This window comes from Populus nigra, chromosome 13 (assembly GCF_951802175.1).
Source record: "Populus nigra chromosome 13, ddPopNigr1.1, whole genome shotgun sequence".
Taxonomy (NCBI): Eukaryota; Viridiplantae; Streptophyta; class Magnoliopsida; order Malpighiales; family Salicaceae; genus Populus; species Populus nigra.
The window spans coordinates 14196573-14218774 of NC_084864.1; the positions used below are offsets into that span (position 1 = coordinate 14196573).

General features: G+C 36.3%; 2 protein-coding genes and 1 pseudogene across 5 annotated transcripts; all 3 read left to right on the forward strand.

Moving 5' to 3' along the window:
* The first annotated feature begins 1114 nt into the window (after positions 1–1114).
* On the forward strand, positions 1115–3164 carry LOC133671030 (1-aminocyclopropane-1-carboxylate oxidase homolog 1-like). Its single transcript, XM_062091646.1, has 3 exons — positions 1115–1762; positions 1856–2177; positions 2845–3164. The coding sequence occupies exons 1-3, from the start codon at positions 1215–1217 to the stop codon at positions 3130–3132; spliced, it is 1158 nt and encodes a 385-aa protein (XP_061947630.1). The 5' UTR covers positions 1115–1214; the 3' UTR covers positions 3133–3164.
* A 3486-nt stretch (positions 3165–6650) lies between these two features.
* LOC133671400 (1-aminocyclopropane-1-carboxylate oxidase homolog 1-like) lies at positions 6651–10131 on the forward strand. 4 transcript variants are annotated; one of them, XM_062092164.1, is made up of 4 exons: positions 6651–8405; positions 8478–9064; positions 9157–9478; positions 9804–10131. In XM_062092164.1, exons 2-4 carry the CDS (start codon positions 8535–8537, stop codon positions 10059–10061), a joined length of 1110 nt encoding a protein of 369 aa, XP_061948148.1. In that variant the 5' UTR covers positions 6651–8405; positions 8478–8534; the 3' UTR covers positions 10062–10131. The 4 variants fall into 4 exon arrangements, with proteins under 4 accessions (XP_061948148.1, XP_061948149.1, XP_061948150.1 ...); XM_062092165.1 differs by having other exon boundaries at positions 8512–9064; XM_062092166.1 differs by having other exon boundaries at positions 7252–7391.
* LOC133671401 (1-aminocyclopropane-1-carboxylate oxidase homolog 1-like) lies at positions 6657–7929 on the forward strand (annotated as a pseudogene).
* Positions 10132–22202: the final 12071 nt, after the last annotated feature.

Below are 22202 nucleotides of genomic sequence, written 5' to 3' on the forward strand. Positions count from 1 at the left end.
ATTAGACAAAAATACCCATGCACCATAATTAAAGGTGATTTGACATCCTCCAACCATTACCAAATATATCATATCATACATACGGACGGACATGACATTTATCCTGTAATTTAAAATAGTAAAAGAGTTGATGAAATGATCTTTATGAGTATGATATGGATTATACCAAATATAAATATAAAAAGTAGAGGTAATTATAGATTATAGTTATTAAACAGTTTAATAAGTTGCTTGGGTGGTTGAAACAGTTTAAATAAAGCAAACCCAGTAAAAGCTGGAATGAATAAAAACATAGTAAAACCTAGTTGAAACTCATTTTTTTTAAATATATTTTTTCTTCTAATCATAGATTTTTTTATAGATTTTTTGGTTAATTATTAATTTTTTTTAAAGTTGACTATATAAATATTAAAATAATGTTTTATTTTTTCAATTTAAAATTTGAAACCTTTTAGTACATATACTCTATGTTCAAAAGAAAAAAAATTATATTTTTTTAATATGAGATAAAAAAATCTTTTTAGTTTAAATACTTCATCTTAAAAGAATAACATATTAACATAATATTTTTTCAATGTGGGATAAATTTACTTTTGAAATAATCTTTTAAACTTTATTATTTATAACATGTATAGTTTATATTCACATGAATTGTTTCTTAATTTTTTCATATGAAATATTAAAATTTTAATTTTTTTTATTTTTCCGGGTTGGCTCGGGTCAACCCGTGTAACTCAGGGCCTGACTTCTTGGCTGGGTCAACTCTCGAATCAAGTTTATTTTTGGATTGGGTGTGAAAACTAAGTTATCAATTCTTTAGTAATAAAAAAAAAGAGATATGATGATGTAAATTTTAAAATAAAGAATGAATTAATAAAAAAAATCAATTAATCTATGGATTCTATCTCTTTTAATTCTTCGAAACACATTGAAAAAATGAGTTCTGTAATTAGAAGAAGATACTTTATTTTATCCAATTTAAAATTATAAATTTGATTTGACCAAATTTATAAAGGGAGATGAGGTGAAATTTAAAATAAAGAATAAATTAAGTAAAACTCAATTAATCTATGAATTCTTTTTCTTTCAATCATTTGTCATATATATTTGCTTGCCATATTGGTTATGTACTCCTCAACTTCAGCTCTCTTTCCTTCATTATTGAATTCCTTTCCATCTTCATCAGATTCCCACTGACCAGTACTGTTGCAAGCATGGAAGTTATGGCTTCCAATGCTGCAAGTTCCTTTGATCCTGAAGATGGATCCAACTATGACAATGCTAATGAAGTGAAAGCATTCGATGAAACCAAAGCTGGTGTTAAGGGACTAGCAGACTCTGGTATGATCAAGATTCCCAGGTTTTTTGTCCACCCACCAGAGAAAATCCAGCAACCATCACCCAAGTCTAGCAATATCAGCCTTCAGGTTCCAATAATAGACTTCGAGGGGTTTGAAAGTTCTCGGCGGATGGAGGTAGTGAATGAGATTCGCAAAGCATCAGAAAACTGGGGTTTCTTTCAAGTTGTTAATCATGGGATTCCAGAAAATGTCATGGATGAGATGTTAGCAGGAGTGAAACGGTTCCATGAGCAACCTCAAGAGGTGAAGATGGAGTTCTACTCTCGTGACGCTGATCAACGAGTCAAGTTCTTCACTGGTGTTCTCCTTCTGACTAAAGAACCAGCAATTTGGAGGGATACGGTAGCATTTGATTTCAAGGATGGTAAACTAGACCCTCAACTCTTTCCTGGCATCGTAAGGTACGTATTGAATATGTGTAGGAAGATCCTAATATATCTATGAGTTCAGTTTTCTTTTAGATTTTTAAGGATTTAACCAAACTTATCTTGCAGAGAAGAGGTCAGCGAATATTTCAGACACGTTTCCAAGATCGGCAAGGCACTATCTGAGCTCTTATCAGAAGCACTCGGGCTTCGAAGCAATTTCCTTTCAAGCATAGAATGCATGGAAACAGAATCAGTGGTGGGTCACTACTACCCGGCTTGTCCTCAACCAGACTTGACCCTTGGCACCACCACACATTCAGATCCAAGTTTTCTGACCATACTTCTGCAAGACAATATGGGTGGCCTGCAAGTTCGTCACCAAAATCAATGGGTTGATGTACCCCCTCTTCATGGTGCTCTCCTAGTAAATATAGGGGACTTGATGCAGGTAATTAAGATTTAGTTCTCCCATTGTTTGCATTTTTCTTTCTGAAAGTGATAGCCATTTAATGTATCCATAATTTCATTTGAGTTTGTCTAATTAAGAATATAACCCTACCAGCCTGGGACAAACGGGAAAGGTTCAATCTAATCATGGTCTTGCAGTGCAGCAGTGCAATGATCAATTTTTTGTCCTTTATCTTTTGCTGTAGCAGTGTCTTTTTTGTCTGGACAGTACACTAGCAATGTTTCTATGTAATATTCATGTTTCCGGGCATTGCTTTTGTTTTTCAAAGAAAATATGAAATGCTGATTGGTAGTCCAGATGAGCATGATTGATGCACATCCTACAGATCAACGGGGATCAAATAACTAGCAATTAGGACTTCTCGACAAAACACAGCATCGATCATATATATGCCTCTATTTCTGAGAGTTGTTGCTTGGTATAAGAGTCTGGAAAAATAAAGAACTATTTCAAGGTTGATAAAGATTTGGAAGATAAATTTATCACTGCAAACTGGAGAATTATAACTCTCAGTGACCTTGATGTTGGCTCAAGTCTATCGACTTTTTCAGGATGTGGCTATCTCTGCATGCATCTATATATATCTTATTCTGCAAGAAATTGTCCTTTTAAGTGCAAGGACTAAAGTTGTTTCTTCTTTCTGTAGCTCATCACCAATGACAAGTTCAGAAGTGTGGAGCATAGAGTTCTGGCTGGAGAAGTCGGGCCTCGGATATCAGTAGCATGCTTTTTCTTCCCAAGCACAGCAAATAAGTTTAAACCCTATGGGGTAATAAAGGAGCTTCTATCTGACGACACGCCCATGATCTATAGAGCAACTCATTTGGCTGAATTCATGGGCCAATACATGTCCACAGGATCATATGTTTCCACCCTTTCTCATTTTAAAGTGTCAAGTGGCCATGCTTGTTCCTCTACAGAAGATACTGATTGAAATCAATAAACGGCCTGTAACCTATAGCATTATCCTCCCCTTGTTGAATTTTTTTTTTTAGTTGATTGCAAGTAGTCATTTTGGCTTTAGCTGAGCAGCTCATCCTTTATGCTCACTCTACATTGTTTCCTGCTTCAATATTTTCTGCTTTACAATCTAAGGAACCATTACACTTTTGCAAAAGAAGCTGTTACGTTCCTAGCTAGAACTTGCTGGCATAGCTAGCAGATTGTTTTGAAAACGTGTTCCAAGGCAATTCCTTGCGAATCTCCTAATCCCACTGTGGATGTCTGCTCTTGGCAACGTTAGAATGGTGGATCTAGTTTTGATGCTTGGGGACAAACAGCCTATCGATCGCTCCATTATAGCAAATGGCCCATTGTAACGTACAATAAAGGTAATGGTTATAAAGTCCTATTCTTTTCACATCATGCTATCGTGTCGATAAACGATGGAACATAAAGAGGATTTCCTCAGAATTATGGCAAGTAAAGAGGATTGGTCGGAAAGGAAAGAAGAAAAGGATGGAAAGCAACCGATATTCCCGATTGAAAATCGATAATGGTGGTGGGATAGTGTTAATTAACAATATATATATACCTTTATATGAACAGTGTTGATGATAAGTTCTAAACAGGGATGATAATCTTACCATATGCAACATATATTTAGTGTCCGATTTGAATTTTTATCTAATTTCATCATAATTAAAATGGATCAAGTGAAAATCCAACTTGTTTTCATTATCTGATTCGTATCCAACCTGATATTTTTATTGATTTCTTTTTAATACATATTAATCCTATAAAATAAACCCAATGTTGATGTAACATTTACGTATTAACTAAAATATATTTTACAAATAAAAAAATTCTTTAATTTATATAATTGTTATTATAAATACTGTAAAAATCAATCTAAGTTTCTAAATTTATTTTATAGTTTGAAGGTTAATTAATTTAGTAGTTTATATATATATATATATATATATATATATATATATATATAGACATAAAAGACATCTTGAATAATTCTTATATATAACCGTGCTAACCTAATGATTTACCAATTAATATAGCTTACTAGGAAGTTTAATGATATATTTTTATATTCTTAAACTATAAACACATTAATATATTAATATTTTGAATGTGACTTAGAAAAATAAGATTAGATTTGTTATGTGAGGGTATAACAAATTTAAAATAAAAATTTATTTTAAGGATTAAAAATTTTCTTGTTAGATTAGTTACCCACCAGATATCTTGTCGGTGATAAAAACTCTTTAACATCATAGGCAATGTAAATTACAAATTACAGTAGATTAGGCTAATATTTGAAATTGAGATTAAACCAGTTTTTTTAATAATATTTTAATATTTTTTATTTTAAATTATTTTTAAATTATTTTAATATGTTGATATATCAAAAATGAATTTTATAAAATAAAAAAATATTATTTTAATATAATTTTAAATAAAAAAATTTAAAAAATATTTCCACTATTCATTATAACGACATAATTACCCGCCTGCAGGTATTAATATTTTGAATGCAAATTAGATAGGAGTACGTTAACACCCTCTCCAAAAGTCAAGACTTTGAGTGTGTTTGATATTACGGTAGCGGCTGTGGTTGTGATTTGAAAAAAATTGTTTTATAAATAGTACTTTTAGTTGAGGTTGGTTTGAAAAAAATTGGTGTTTGGTTAAAACTATGGTTGAAATTGAGATTGAAGAAAAAGTAGTTTAACGTGTTTGGTTAAAAATGCTTTTGAAATTGAGGTTATAAAATAATTTAAAAAAATATATATTAATATTGATGGTTTTAAATTTAAATATTGTAGAATTAATTACTCCTATTACATCATGAAATAAAAAATACTTTATAAAAAATACTTTTTATTATTTCATTAAACTATTTATAATTCCATTACGTACAAAATTCATCCGATAAGAATTACAGTTTTCATAATTTTTTTAGCGTAGATAAATATTATTAGGTATAAAATTGATATTACAGTGCGAGTGAATTTAATTAATTCATTTTATACTAGTGTTTTTTTTAAATACAAATGTTAAAAAAATTTATTTGGCTGACAAAAAAAAGAGGAATTTCACGTGAACAGTGCGAATTGCACTGTTCACATGCTCCACTGTTCAGTGAACAGTGGAGGCATGATACACTGTTCAATGAACAGTGTATCATGCTACACTGTTTAAACAGTGTAGCATGGTTGTTCTCAAAGAGCCGCACAAAAAAGCAGTATTTTTCTGTTTTTAAATTGCCTGCGTTTCGCACGTAATTTATCGTGGGATCCATACACAATGAACAACTTTTTTTCTTTAACCAAACACTAAACCAGTGCGTTTTTAAAGAAACACAACCTCTACCTCGTTGCTAAACGAGCTTAACATGATAGCAAGTGGGCAGTGAAAGCTAAGGGCAATAATGGTGGTGGCACAAAAGTCCACTTCTCATAATTATATCATGTTGTCGTCTTGATAAATAATGACAAATAAGTAGGACTTTTTTTTTCAAACAGAGGATTAATTGGAAACGAAATTAAAAAAGAAAAGAAAAGATGGAAAGTAATCCTAATCTAGGCTAAAACTAGGATATTGGTATGGAGTATTTGCATGTCGAATTTTTTCTATATTCATGAAAAAAATTAGATATCTATATTATTAATTAATTTTTGAAAATTCATTATTCAAGTATTATGTATTATTTAATATAAAATAAAAATAATATATATATATATATATTTGGTCATATTTAATAATAATTATATTATATTTATTATTCATCAGATAAAATAATCATATAAAAAATTCTATTTATTTATGTCATTTTAAATTGACATTGAATTTAACTTAAATTATCATTTATAAGGAAAAGATAATACATCCTTTTCATATATACACTAAAGCTTAAAAATTTTTAATTAGAAGAAAAATTAATTGATCAAATAAAGATAATACAAATGAGTTTTGAACATTGAATTTTAAGGAGTATTAGAGAGAGTAATAATAATGATTTATTAAAGTATATTTTATTTGGAAATATATTAAAATAATAATTTTTATTATTTTAAAAAAATTATTTTTGAAATTAATATCAAGAAAGTCCAAAAATATATATAAAAATAATTTTAAATAAAATTATTTTAGAAAACTCTGTTAAGCAAACAGCCTGAGAAAACATCTTTCTAATCATTGATAAATCCTGTAGTTATGTATAAAGTTGGGTCATGCAGAATAGTGGAACTGTGGAAGAAAAACTATTAAATAAGTTTTGAGGCTAATATGCCATGATATCTCGAAATGAAGATCTTTGCCATATTCAGTGGAGTCAAAAGGGGTATGAAACAGCGTTTTGGCGGCTTACCGCTTTTTGCTTACCATATTGGTTTTGGACTTCTCATCGTAGTGAGCGCCTCTTTCCTTCATTATTGAATTCCTTTCCATCTTCACCAGGCACGAAATCTTCAATAAGATCGCTCACTCAGTACTGTTGCAAACATGGAAATTATGATTTCCAACGCTGCAAGTTCTATTAATCCTTAAGATGGATCCAACTATGATCAAGCCAAGGAAGTGAAGCCATTCGATGAAACAAAAGCCGGTGTGAAGGAACTAGGAGACTCAGGTGTGCCCAAGATTCCCAGGCTTTTTATCCGCCCATCAGAGAAAGTTCAAAAGTCGTCATCTAAGTCTAGCAATTTCGGCCTTCAGGTTCCAACGATAGACTTTGAAGGGTTTGGAAGTTCCCGGCGGTTAGAGGTTGTGAATGAGATTCGCAAAGCATCAGAAAACTGGGGTTTCTTTCAAGTTGTTAATCGATCATGGGATTCCTGCTAGTGTCGCGGATGAGATGTTAGCAGGTGCAAGACGATTCCATGAGGAACCTCAGGAGGTGAAGCTTATCTTGTAGAGAAGAGGTTAGTGAATGTATCAGACACATGATCAAGATCAGTAAGACACTATCTGAACTCTTACCTGAAGCACTCGGGCTTCGTTGCAATAACCTTTCAAGCATAGAATGCATGAACTGAGTCATTGGTGGGTCATTATTACCCTGCTTTCCCTGAACCAGCCTTGACGTTTGGCCTCACCTAACATACAGACCCGTCCTTTTCTAAGTATAGTTCTGCAAGACAACATGGATGGCCTCCAGGTTCATCATCAGAAGCAATGGATTGATGTCCCCTCTACAGGGAGCTCTTCTAATAAATACAGGGGACTTAATGGCCGCAGGTACGTAATAGTTTATGCAGCAATAGTTTTATTTGAGTTTCTCAGAGGGAGGCAACCTTCCTGTCTCGGGCAAGCTCGAAAGGTCGAATTCAAGCACTATCTTTCAATGAAACAAAACATTGATCATACGATACTCTCTCTTGAGAGGTTGTACATGACATAAATGTCTGCAATTAAGTCCTCAAGATTGATAGAAATGGATCGAAAATCATAACTCACTAAAACTTGATGTTGCCTAAAGTTTGATGACCTTTTCAGGACGTGGCTATCTTTGTCTCAGAAATAGAATCATTCTAAATGTAATGACCTAAAAGTGTTGTTTTCTTCAATTTTTAGCTTATCACCAATGACAAGTTCACTAGATAGCTTGTAACACTAATAACATCTCATTACCTTGTTGAAATTGTTGGTTGAATTTGGATTAGACAAAAGATTTAAACCTTGTGGTGAAGGATCCATTTTCAACCATTTATGTGACTTCGCGTTTGTATTTTTACTCTGTGGAATTACTTGCCCGAGACACAGGCTCTTTTATACTTCTTACTTCAACAGCTTGCTTGATGGCTTTTTGTTGTTCTTGAATGATTCCGAACACCAATCCAATTACTCTCTAATGTTTATAGAAATGATCATGGAAAGTGAAAGCATGGATCTGATCAGGTAAGAGCAAGGGTGGAAACTAAATCAAAAGAATGAGAGATTAATTAAGGAAAAGGTCAATTTTGTGTGTTTAAAATCACTTTCAATACTTAATGTATTCTTTCAATTCTTATGTGTTCTTTCAATTCTTTCGACTGAGACTAATTCAAAGATGTAACAAAGAAAGAATTGAATGGATTCAATCATGCAGGCTAGAGTGGACCTAGGCAATAGTAAACAAAATTATCATACGAAGAGAACTGGGATAGAAAGAGAGAGGGAGGGAGAGATTTGAGGATGGATTGCAGACCTTTCATGATGTCTCATAATTAAGGCTAGACCAGGAAGATCAAAAGTTCTGATTGGCCATTCCAGGTTACAATTTTTCTTATGCTTCAATTATGACCATCTGACTGCTCTAGTTAATTAGACACAAACCCTTTACAGTAATCAGAAACTCTACTTCTGTAACCAAAACTAGCATCATCATCCGATCCTGCAAACATGGAAGTCACGATTTCCAATTTTGAAGAAGGCTCAAACTATGACATAGACAAGGAAGTGAAAGCAATCGATGCAACAAAAGCTGGTGTTAAGGGACTTGTTGATTCTGGTGTGACCAGGATTCCCAGGTGTTTTGTCCACCCACCAGAGAATGTGCTGAAGTCATCATCCAAGTCTAGCAATATCAGTCATCAGGTTCCAATTATAGACTTCGAAGGGTTTGAAAGTTGTCGGCGATCAGAGGTGGTAAATGAGATCCGGAAAGCATCAGAAGAATGGGGTTTCTTTCAAATTATTAACCACGGAACTCCAGTTGCTGTCATGGATGAGATGTTAGCAGGGGTGAAACGATTCCACGAGCAACCCCAGGAAGCGAAGGCGGAGCTGTACTCTCGTGATCCTAAACAAAGAGTGAAGTTCTTCTATGGAGGAGTGGTTCTGACCAAAGAAACAGCGGTTTGGAGGGATACAGTGGCAATAAATTTTCAGGATGGTGAACTTGACCCTGAACTATATCCTGAAGTTTTAAGGTATTAGAACTTTGCAATAAGATCTAAAACTGTCTCTGTGAATTCATTTCTCTAAGAGATTTCCACTGGATTCAGCTAAACTTGTCTTGCAGAGAAGAGTTAAGTGAATACACAAAACACATGACCAAAATCAGCCAGACTCTGTCTGAGCTCTTATCAGAAGCACTCGGGCTTCGTTGTGACTACCTTTCAAGTATTGAATGCATGGATACTCAAGCATTGGCGGGTAACTATTACCCACTTTGTCCTGAACCAGACATGACAATGGGCACCACCAAGCATACAGACCCTTCTTTTCTGACTATTCTTGTTCAAGACAACATGGGTGGCCTCCAAGTTCATCATCAAAATCAATGGGTAGATGTCCCACCTCTGCAAGGAGCACTTGTAGTAAATATAGGGGACTTCATGCAGGTAAAATTTCTTATATTTTCAGTTGATTAGGATTTTCCTCCTATGAACAAAATAATTTTGATTTTCTTTTTCAATATTTTTATGTGAGTCGGTCAAAGAGAGGCAACCTATCTCCCTTTGACAAAATAGAATGAGCTCGCTTCTAAACAAGGATGTTAGATTATCACTATTCTGACGTTTTCAGAATTATAGTTTCAGAATTTGTGTCGCACCTTATCCGATGCAACGATATGAATCGTTAATGTTGAAATCATGATGGGAAATGTGCCAAAGATTGTTTTCTAACTTCTATGGATGATCTACATGTTGTTTCTTCATTTTGCAGCTTATCACTAATGACAAGTTCAGAAGTGTGCAGCATAGAGTTTTGGCTCAAGAAGTCGGACCCCGGACATCAGTAGCAAGCTTTTTCTTTCCAGGTGCAGCAAACAAATTGAAACCATATGGGGTAATAAAGGAGCTTCTCTCTGACGACACACCCATCTATAGGGCAACTCATTTGGCTGAATTCATGGGTCAATACATGTCCACAGGATCATCTATTTCAGTCCTTTCTCCTTTTAAAGTGACGAGGCCATGCTAGTTGCTTCACTATTTCTGCTGCGCGAATTTGTTGAATTTTCTCTTTCTTTCTGTTAGGATACTGGCATGCAAACCCGACAAGACAAAAGGCAAGGAATAAGATAAAATGAGAAATGAGACACACAAGAATTTACGTGGTTCACCCAATTAGGCTACGTCCACATGCAAGTATAGAAGGATTTTACTAAGTAATGTGGGAATTACAACCTCTCTCAAATAATAGGAGAACAACTAAGAATCTCTCTATTATTAGGAGAAAACACCTCACTTACTCTCTCACAAATACCTCACAATTTTGTGGGATTACTCTCTCTTCACTCTACTCTTCTCTTCTCTATCTTGGTGTGCATATAGGCTTGAATGCATTGCCTATTTATAGGCAAGAGTGAGGGTATAATGGTCATAAATTTAGGAGGAATATATGCCTAACAACTCATCCTCCACTCATACTCCACCAATTATACCAACTCATCCTCCACTCACACTCCACCAATTACAACTCATCTCCCACTCAAATCCCATCAATTATGCCAACTAATTAAAGTGGCTTTACATTCTCCCACTTGAAGACTTTGATGATTTAATCAAGTCTTCACACTTGATTATCTGTGATTCTTCTTCTATCCTTTCTATACTTGCCATCTTCATGCTGCTTACGTTTCTGCTAGGCCATAAGAGGATCTACACCATATATACTTATCAGTGTTGACCGGTTTAGTCAAAGCATCTGCTGGGTTTTCCTTTGTATGAACCTTCTGAAAATCCACACTTCCATCTTCCACAACTTCGCGAACAAAGTGATATTGAACATCTATATGTTTTGTTCTTGAATGAAATGCTGGATTCCTTGCAATATGCAAGGCACTTTGACTATCACAATACAAAAGAATCTTCTCTTGTTTGTGCCCGAGCTCCTCCATAAGTTTTTTCATCCATATTGCTTCTTTGCAAGCTTGTGTAGCTGCCATGTACTCAGCTTCTGTTGTGGACAATGCTACAACAGTCTGAAGTTTAGAGACCCAGCTCACAGCTCCTCCTGCAATTATGAACACATAGCCTGTAGTGGATTTTCTTTTCTCAAGGTCACCGGCAAAATCTGAGTCAACATAACCTCTGACAGTAAATTCTGATCCTCCATAACATAATGCAACATCTGAGGTACCCTTGATGTATCTCAAGATCCTCTTAATAGTATTCCAATGCTCTCTACCAGGATTTGCCATGTATCGACTAGCTGCTCCCACTGCTTGTGCAATGTCAGGTCTTGTGCATACCATGGCAAACATTAAACTTCCCACTGCTGATGCATACGGTACTCGAGACATCTCCATCCTCTCTGCTTCATTGCTAGGAGACATACTTGAGGATAATTTGAAGTTAACAGGAAGTGGGGTGGAAATTGGCTTACAATCTTGCATATTGAAGCGTCGCAAGATCTTCTTCAAATAATTCTTCTGAGAAAGCCAAATCTTCCTCTTACTTCTGTCTCGGTGAATTTGCATCCCTAGAATCTTGTTTGCTGGTCCCAAGTCCTTCATATCAAACTCCCTAGCCAACTGTGCCTTCAATTCTTGGACTCGATCTTTGTTGGGGCCTATCACCAACATGTCATCCACGTACAACAACAAAATGATGAAATCTTCTTCAAACCTCTTATAATACGTACAATGGTCTGAACTGAGTCTGTTGTACCCAAGGCTAATTATGAAGGAATCAAATCTCTTGTACCAACACCTCGGCGCCTGTCTGAGACCGTATAGAGATTTGTTCAACCTGCAAACCAAGTTCTCCTTGCCTGTTTCAGCAAAACCCTCTGGTTGGAGCATATAAATTTCTTCTTCAAGTTCTCCATGAAGAAATGCAGTTTTCACATCTAACTGCTCTAAGTGAAGATCAAATATAGCACACATTGCCAAGACTACTCTGATTGTAGTAAGTCGTACCACCGGAGAAAATATCTCATTGAAGTCTATTCCTTCTTTCTGAGCATATCCTTTCACCACCAATCTTGCACGATACCGCTCCACTTGATCATTGCCATCACGCTTTATCTTGTAAACCCATTTGTTGCCAATGGCCTTTCTTCCTTGTGGTAGCGGAACAAGATCCCAAGTGTTATTCTTGTGCAGAGCTTCAATCTCCTCTTGCATTGCTGTCATCCACATAGATACATCTGTGCTTTTGATAGCCTCGTGGAAAGTTGAAGGCTCTCCATCCTCTGTTAGAAGACAGTATGCAATGTTACTCTCAGTAACATATTCTGAGTGCCAAGCCGGTGGCCTTCTTTCACGAGTCGACCGCCGAACTTCAGGAGTTTCAGTCTCTATTTGTTCTTGCTCTTCATGCTCTGGTACAGCTTCAGAAGAAGTATGATTCTGAGTATTTTCAATCTGGACTGCTGTAGTCTCCTTTAGAATGCTATTATGTTCTTCCATTTGCATTTTACCTTCTGCAAATATGACATCCCTGCTGATGACTACTTTGTGGGCAGTGGGATCCCACAAGCGATACCCCTTCACTCCATCAGCATATCCCAAGAATACACATTTTCTGGATTTTGAATCCAGTTTGCTAACTTCTTGTGTATTGTACATCACGTACACAGGACTTCCAAATATATGCAATCGAGAATAATCAGCTGGATTCCCAGTCCACATCTCTATCGGTGTCTTTAGCTCAATTGCAGTTGATGGAGATCGATTTATCACATAACAGGCGGTATTGACTGCTTCTGCCCAAAATGACTTTTCTAGACCTGCAGCCTTCAACATTGCTCTTGTTCTTTCTAATAGAGTTCTGTTCATCCGCTCTGCCACTCCATTTTGTTGTGGAGTGTATGCCGTTGTGAACTGCCTTTTGATACCTTCATGTTGACAGAAGTTATCAAATTCATCACTGGTATATTCTCCTCCATTGTCAGTCCTCAAACACTTGATCTTCTTTTCAGATTCAAGTTCCACCCGCGCTTTGAAAGTTTTAAAGACTGCGAACACATCTGCCTTCCTTCTAATTGGATACACCCAACATCTCCTGGAGAAGTCATCTATGAATGATACAAAGTATCTTGCTCCTCCCAAGGATACAACCGGTGCTTGCCAAACATCAGAGTGAATCAGGTCTAAGATGCATTTGCTCTTAGTTGTTGATATGCCAAACTTCAACCTGTGCTGTTTACTTGTAACACAGTGCTCACAAAAAGGTAAAGTAACCTTTGTAAGCCCAGGGAGTAACTTCTGATCAGAGAGAACCTTTAAACCTTTCTCTGACATGTGGCCTAGTTTTTGATGCCACATCATCGTCTTCTCTTCTGCAGGACTGGCTGATGCGATTGACGCTTGTGCCCCATGATGTGTTTCTCCCATTAATACAAACATGTTTGCAACTGTCTTTCTCGCCTTTAAAACCACCAGCGCTCCTTTGACAATTTTCATTATTCCATTGTCTGTTCGGATCTTACAGCCAAGACTATCAAATTGTCCTACAGACAAAAGATTCTTCTTCAAGTCTTTCACATGCCGCACTCCTGAAATAGTACGAATTAAACCATCATACATCTTCAATTTGATGGTGCCAATGCCAGCAATCTCCAAAGCATGATTATCACCCATGAACACTTTGCCTCCAGAGATGGGTTCATATGTATGGAACCAATCTCGATTAGGAGTCATATGCCATGTTGCTCCTGAATCCATTAGCCAGACCTCAGTGAGCTCTTCTCTATCTGTAGAGACTGTCGCTGCTTCACTATATAAAACCTCTCCATCTTCTGAGGTGCTTGCGACACATCCTTGAGGTTTTGATGACTCTGCAGTATTCTCTATACCCCTTTTAAACCAACAATCCTTTTTGAAGTGCCCTTTTCTGCCACAGTTGTAGCATTTCACAGTCTTCTTACTTCTTGATTTGGACCTCCCTTGCCTTTGACTCCCACTAGAGCCACGCTCCGTTGATCTCCCTCTTGACACCAACAATGCCTCTGCTTGGTTTGAACTATTTCTGTCTCCTTTATTTTTGCGCCTATTTTCTTCTTCCAAGATGGCGGCTGCAACATCATCAAAGACTAAATAGTCTGTGAGGATATTATTGGTCAAGTTGATAATGAGCTGATCATACGAATCTGGAAGACTTTGAAGTAGAAGCTCTGCACGTTCACTTTCCTCTATTTGTTGACCCAACGTAGTGAGTTGTGAAAATAGAGTCCTTATTGTGTTGATGTGGTCAGTCACCGTCGTGGTTTCTGCCATTCGAAGGGTATAAAGTCTCCGCTTTAAGAAAATCTTATTGTGCAAAGACTTGGACTCATATAGCTTTGTTAGAGTCTCCCATATCTCCTTAGCTGTTTTCTTCTCCGCCACACTTGATAATACTTCATCGGCTAATGCTAAATGTATGTTAGCAATAGCATTGCCATCCATCTCATTCCATTTTGCATTATCAGTGATCTCCGCGGGTCGATCCCCAATTGCTGCCAAGCAATTGTCTTTCCTTAAGATTGCCTTGATTCTCATTTTCCAGAGTGAGAAATTGCTCCCATTAAACCTTTCAATCTCGTACTTTGCTGCCATTTTATTCACCGTGATCTATTCAGCTATCACCGTTTCACAGAACTGTAACGTATACAGAAATAGTATCGTGTGAATAATACTTCACTAAGTAAGTTCCCAGGAAAGATTGGAGGGGTCACAAACGGTCCCGCTTAAAACCCAATCTCCTTAGACAGAACTTCCTAGACTGTATTTAATCACCGCACTGACTTTCTATATACGCCAACAGTAACTTATGTGAACAGTACCGTATGGGTGAATAATGCTGTATAGGTGAATAGTGCCGTAGACGTGAATAGTAACTGTATACACGAATAACTTTTGTGTATTAACAACACCAACCAAGAAGGCTCTGATACCACTGTTAGGATACTGGCATGCAAACCCGACAAGACAAAAGGCAAGGAATAAGATAAAATGAGAAATGAGACACACAAGAATTTACGTGGTTCACCCAATTAGGCTACGTCCACATGCAAGTATAGAAGGATTTTACTAAGTAATGTGGGAATTACAACCTCTCTCAAATAATAGGAGAACAACTAAGAATCTCTCTATTATTAGGAGAAAACACCTCACTTACTCTCTCACAAATACCTCACAATTTTGTGGGATTACTCTCTCTTCACTCTACTCTTCTCTTCTCTATCTTGGTGTGCATATAGGCTTGAATGCATTGCCTATTTATAGGCAAGAGTGAGGGTATAATGGTCATAAATTTAGGAGGAATATATGCCTAACAACTCATCCTCCACTCATACTCCACCAATTATACCAACTCATCCTCCACTCACACTCCACCAATTACAACTCATCTCCCACTCAAATCCCATCAATTATGCCAACTAATTAAAGTGGCTTTACACTTTCATGGATGTTGAACATCAATAAACAGCTTATTATCATCCAAAAGACTTAAACCTTACTGTGAGTGATCCATTTTCAACCTTTTGTGTGACTTCGCTTATATATTTTTGTTCTATGTTGGGTTGCCTACTGAAATGCATTCTTTTATACCTTTTACATTGACAGCAACTTAGAGTTGTGTAATTGAATCATCCACTGCATTGATCATGCATGCCCGCTCTATTCAATCGAATAATTAACGAGATGAATTCAACTTCTTACAAGGCTTGAGCTCGTCATGCCAGCTTAAATGGGGTAGAGTTGAGGCGCTGTCTGCTACTTTGGACATGAAGTTAGCCACAACTTTTATGTTAAAAGTCTTGAATCATCACTTGCATGTGATGATTCACTCACACGCAGCTATGTTCCTTCAAGTCTGAAGGAAATTAACTCTGCACAAAATACAGACTGAAGACTTGGCCTCCAGGGTACCTTATTTAGACTGGACCTTATTTCGGCCAGCTTGTCAGAAGCTCATAGGTTGCCTCTCTACATCATTGGTCTACTCAAATTAATAAAACTGTTGGCATATCAATTTTTCATAAAAGAAAATCCAAATCAATTATATAAAAAAAAAAGCTTTACCTGCATGAAGTCCCCAATATTTACAATAATAGCTCCGTACAGAGGGGGGTCATGAATCCATTGATTCATGAGAAACTCCGCTCGCAGAGAATTTTTGAAGCCTTCAAAAACTATTTTGGAACCTGAATGCTGATATTACTAGTATCTGAAGACGACTTCTGCATTTTCTCTAATGGGTGGACAAAAATCCTGGGAATATTGCTCACACCAGAGTCTACTAGTTCCTTAACGCAAGCTAGCTTTGGTTTCTTCAAATGCCTTCACTTCCTTACCCTATCATAGTTAGACTCTTCATCTTCATTAATCGAATTTGCAGCATTATCTGAGATTTTCATGTTGACAACAATGGCTGGTGATCGAGGACAAGCACTTGGCAACAAGCTGGTGATCGAAGACAAGGACTTGCGTATAATTAAATAGAGCTGTCAGGGGTGGCCATTCAAGCTCAATAAAGAAAATACATGCTGATGTTACAAAAACAAATATAATATGCTAGGCAAAGAGAACCGTACCTACCTTTGACCTTTCTTTGCCCTATAACTGTACAGGGAAACCCGTAATCTGGCAGAATTTACAGCTCATCAATTCATGTATTGTCTATCTTAACCCTTTCTCATTTTAAAGTGAAATGAGCCCATGCTTGTTGCTTCACAATTTCTGCTGCACAAACTTGTTGAATTTTGATCTTTCTTTCATGCATGTTGAACATTAATAAGCAGCTTGTAACAGAATAACATTATTATCACCTTGCTGACATTGTTAGTCGAAAAGGGAATTAGGATCTATAAGAAACACTTCAATTAACCTCATGGTGACTGATCCATTATTAACCTTTATGGGAGTTTGCTTTTATATTTTTACTCTGTTGGGATCACTTGCCGAAATGCATTTTTTTGTACAACTTCCTTTTTGTACAGCTTGATTGAAGGCTTTATTTTGATTTTGCTGCTGTTGTTGTTGTTCTTGGTTGATTCTGAACACTTATCCTACTACTCGTTCCAAAAAGCCGCGAAAATTTTGCCATTCCACCACTCACTTTGTTCACTCTGGTAATTTATGCCATAAGCTGCTCAAACGAAAAGAGGACATGGTAGAAGAATTTGATGACAATGGATGCATACAGTGTGGATACACGATTTTTTTCTTCCCTGGGCTATAAAATAAATATATAAATTTTTTTAAGATTAATTATTAATTTATATATATGAATTTTTGAAGTTAACATTAAAATTTTAATTCAAATGCATTACCCAAAATATTAAAAAATAAATTTAAAAATACATAAAATTAAAATAAAAAGTATAATCGAATCTAAATTGATATTGTAATAACCCCTCAACGGGGATAAAATAACAATCTCTGGAAAACAAAGTAATTAAATTTTTTTCCTCTCTCAATTCCTCTATTTTTCAATTGATTCTTTTTTATATTAGTGTTTTATAAGTTAGACTTTGAAAGTTTACAAGGTTATTCTCTTACTTTTTTATTTTATTTTTTTAAAATGTTTTTCCCTTACTTTTCTCTCTTTCTCTCTTGCCTTTTCTTTTCTTTCTTTTTCTATTCTGTTTCCGCCCAATCGACAACATATAAAAGAAAGGAAGAGCTTATTTGTTTTATTTTTTAATGGCAAATAACCATTTTACCTTTAATGAGTTGTTTTGCTTTTATTTGACAGTCTTTTTTTTGTTAGCATTATCAAGTTCCGTTCATTCTAAAATTTTAACCAGATTTTATTCAATATATTTTAAAATCCATTATTAAATTTCAACTCAATCTGATAATTGGATTGAAAATTACGTCCAATAACGTAAAATTAGTCAAATTATGATTTTTTATCAAATTTCTAAATTTCTCCAAAACTTCTGAAATTTTAACCCAAGCTAAAATATTATATTACAAGGCTCCGCATAAATTTTCAGAATTTTTTAATAATTCAATTGAAAATCATGAATTTTTTATATATAAAACTAATCAAAAAAATATTAATAAAATCTTGACATGGACTAAAACGCACCTAGCATTCAGCATCCCTCCGCCCTTGGATGGATAAGTTCTATTACAGTGGAGAGAATTGTTTTCCAACTAGTTTCTACATTGGTTATTGGAAACAAGAAGCATGAGCTAATCAAGCCAGCTTAAAATGATATAGTGCAGAGGTGCTGTCTACTCCTCTGGACCTGATGCAAGCCATAAATTCAGCAATATGAGTTCCTCTATATTTCAGTGAGCCATCAGATAGAAGCTCCTTTATTACCCCATATGGTTTGAATTGATTCGCTGCACTTGGATGGAAAAGCAGGCAACTGATGTCCTGGACCTGACATCTCCGACAAGAACTCTATGCTCCACACTTCCGAACTTGTCATTGGTGATAGCTACAAAATGGTGAAAACAACATTTTTTTATAGAATACTGAAATTATTTTCTGAAGAAAATGACGAAGTAAACTGTTTGTCTTAGCCTTTGCTGATGACTTCTCCACATTCTCTGGTGCGTAGACAAAAAACCCTGGAATCTTAGTCACACCAGAGTCAACTAGTCCCTTGACACCAGCCTTTGTTTCCTCAAATGCCTTAAATTCCTTGGCTCTGTTGTAGTTGGAATCATCATATTCAGGAATGGAACTTGCAGCTTTGGCATTCAGGAGCACTTCCATGTTTGGCAACATTGGTAGGTGATTCAGGAGTAATCCATTTAACCATTTTTATTAAAACAAATCATTTTGTTTTTGTTTTTAAATTTGTTTTCTTATTGTTAACTCAGTGAGATTTGTAACATATTTGGCTAATCAACTAAGTTTTATTGAATAAATATATTGTCCAGTTAAATTAAAAATCAGAACCAAGTAAAGATTTACATCCTGAAATTCTAAATTAGACAGTATCGTTAATATTAATTCCTGAAATCTTCTCTGAATGGTCCATAAATATTTTATTTTACACAAGCTCAAAGTTTTATGTGAATATATACGTGTATATTTAACATTATTCAAAGAAACAGTAAGTGCACTATGATTTTAAACATATATATTATATAATTCCAAAAGCAAAAATCAGTACATGAAAAATCTGGCATGTCTGTATAATATATATGTTCCACAATGGCTCCATGTGAAAAGCAAGCATAACATAATGAATTCCATTTTTTTTTTTTCAAATCCATATCTTGGATATTTATGTTAATGATGTTTCCAGGTTCATATGAAATTTTCTAGCTGATAGAACTTCAATCTCAATGAAGAATGCAAGCTCTGATTGTTCAAAAGATTGCAACAACAATGGTGGTGACTGGTGAGTGCATGAAGGTAGAGGCAGATGGGAAGGGACTATTTCCACTACCAGGTAACTTACTGGCTAGAAGCTGCTAGTTTGGAATGGCAATCAAGGGCAGACCAAGTTAAAGGTGGCACTGAGGTTGCTTTGAGTGCTTAATCTTTTCTCTACCCACACACAGGCTATTGCCTTGCTCCAACGGACTCCGTACTTTGAAATTTCCTTCTACGGCTAGCTCTACTACCATATCTACGTATGAAGCAAAGAATCTAACTGCAGAAAGGATCGGTAAATTAGGACTGATAGATTGTTTATTCTGCTGCCGCGTATAAGAGTGAAAGCTGAATGTGTTAACATGAATGTTATGGAAAAGTAAACCGTACCTTGCATAAAATTTAGCATAGGTGCTATCAGATTTGAATTTTTCCCTGCCATTGTTGCGTGATATGCTGTGTTACATCACTATGCTTTACTGCCTTCATAGATAGGATAGCAGCATGCCTTAACTGATCTACTATTTTTTCTGTCTGCTCACACGACAGGGAAAGGACTTGCAATGCGGTTTCCATTACAGAACCTGCATATGCAACACGTCTGAACCATGAATCTGGACTCGGAATGTGTTTCCATCAGATTCGTCCGATCCCATGGGGATGATGGATCCCATCTGTGTAAAGCCACTTTAATTAGTTGGCATAATTGATGGGATTTGAGTGGGAGATGAGTTGTAATTGGTGGAGTGTGAGTGGAGGATGAGTTGGTATAATTGGTGGAGTATGAGTGGAGGATGAGTTGTTAGGCATATATTCCTCCTAAATTTATGACCATTATACCCTCACTCTTGCCTATAAATAGGCAATGCATTCAAGCCTATATGCACACCAAGTTAGAGAAGAAGAAGAGGAGAGTGAAGAGAGAGTAATCCCACAAAATTGTGAGGTATTTGTGAGAGAGTAAGTGAGGTGTTTTCTCCTAATAATAGAGAGATTCTTAGTTGTTCTCCTATTATTTGAGAGAGGTTGTAATTCCCACATTACTTAGTAAAATCCTTCTATACTTGCCCGTGGACGTAGCCAAATTGGGTGAACCACGTAAATTCTTGTGTGTCTCATTTCTCATTTTATCCTATCTCTTGCCTTTTATCTTGTCGGGTTTGCATGCCAGTATCCTAACAGTGGTATCAGAGCCTGGTTGGTTGGTGTTGTTAATACACAAAAGTTATTCGTGTATACAGTTACTATTCACGTCTACGGCACTATTCACCTATACAGCACTATTCACCCATACGGTACTGTTCACATAAGTTACTGTTGGCGTATATAGAAAGTCAGTGCGGTGATTAAATACAGTCTAGGAAGTTCTGTCTAAGGAGATTGGGTTTTAAGCGGGACCGTTTGTGACCCCTCCAATCTTTCCTGGGAACTTACTTAGTGAAGTATTATTCACACGATACTATTTCTGTATACGTTACAGTTCTGTGAAACGGTGATAGCTGAATAGATCACGGTGAATAAAATGGCAGCAAAGTACGAGATTGAAAGGTTTAATGGGAGCAATTTCTCACTCTGGAAAATGAGAATCAAGGCAATCTTAAGGAAAGACAATTGCTTGGCAGCAATTGGGGATCGACCCGCGGAGATCACTGATAATGCAAAATGGAATGAGATGGATGGCAATGCTATTGCTAACATACATTTAGCATTAGCCGATGAAGTATTATCAAGTGTGGCGGAGAAGAAAACAGCTAAGGAGATATGGGAGACTCTAACAAAGCTATATGAGTCCAAGTCTTTGCACAATAAGATTTTCTTAAAGCGGAGACTTTATACCCTTCGAATGGCAGAAACCACGACGGTGACTGACCACATCAACACAATAAGGACTCTATTTTCACAACTCACTACGTTGGGTCAACAAATAGAGGAAAGTGAACGTGCAGAGCTTCTACTTCAAAGTCTTCCAGATTCGTATGATCAGCTCATTATCAACTTGACCAATAATATCCTCACAGACTATTTAGTCTTTGATGATGTTGCAGCCGCCATCTTGGAAGAAGAAAATAGGCGCAAAAATAAAGGAGACAGAAATAGTTCAAACCAAGCAGAGGCATTGTTGGTGTCAAGAGGGAGATCAACGGAGCGTGGCTCCAGTGGGAGTCAAAGGCAAGGGAGGTCCAAATCAAGAAGCAAGAAGACTGTGAAATGCTACAACTGTGGCAGAAAAGGGCACTTCAAAAGGGATTGTTGGTTTAAAAAGGGTATAGAGAACACTGCAGAGTCATCAAAACCTCAAGGATGTGTTGCGAGCACCTCAGAAGATGGGGAGGTTTTATATAGTGAAGCAGCGACAATCTCTACAGATAAAGAAGAGCTTACTGACGTCTGGCTAATGGATTCAGGAGCAACATGGCATATGACTCCTAATCGAGATTGGTTCCATACATATGAACCCATCTCTGGAGGCAAAGTGTTCATGGGTGATAATCATGCTGTAGAGATTGATGGCATTGGCACCATCAAATTGAAGATGTATGATGGCTTGATTCGCACTATTTCAGGAGTGCGGCATGTGAAAGACTTGAAGAAGAATCTTTTGTCCGTAGGACAATTTGATAGTCTTGGCTGTAAGATCCGAACAGACAATGGAATAATGAAAATTGTCAAAGGAGCGCTGGTGGTTTTAAAGGCAAGAAAGACAGTTGCAAACATGTTTGTATTAATGGGAGAAACACATCATGGGGCAGAAGCGTCAATCGCATCAGCCAATCCTGCAGAAGAGAAGACGATGATGTGGCATCAAAAACTAGGCCACATGTCAGAGAAAGGTTTGAAAGTT

Coding starts and splice junctions, on each gene's coding strand:
- LOC133671400 (XM_062092164.1), top strand. CDS start 8,535: ATGGAAGTCACGATTTCCAATTTTGAAGAAGGCTCAAACTATGACATA. Junction 9,065..9,156: donor CTATATCCTGAAGTTTTAAG/GTATTAGAACTT, acceptor CTTGTCTTGCAG/AGAAGAGTTAAGTGAATACA. Junction 9,479..9,803: donor ATATAGGGGACTTCATGCAG/GTAAAATTTCTT, acceptor TTCATTTTGCAG/CTTATCACTAATGACAAGTT.
- LOC133671030 (XM_062091646.1), top strand. CDS start 1,215: ATGGAAGTTATGGCTTCCAATGCTGCAAGTTCCTTTGATCCTGAAGAT. Junction 1,763..1,855: donor CTCTTTCCTGGCATCGTAAG/GTACGTATTGAA, acceptor CTTATCTTGCAG/AGAAGAGGTCAGCGAATATT. Junction 2,178..2,844: donor ATATAGGGGACTTGATGCAG/GTAATTAAGATT, acceptor TTCTTTCTGTAG/CTCATCACCAATGACAAGTT.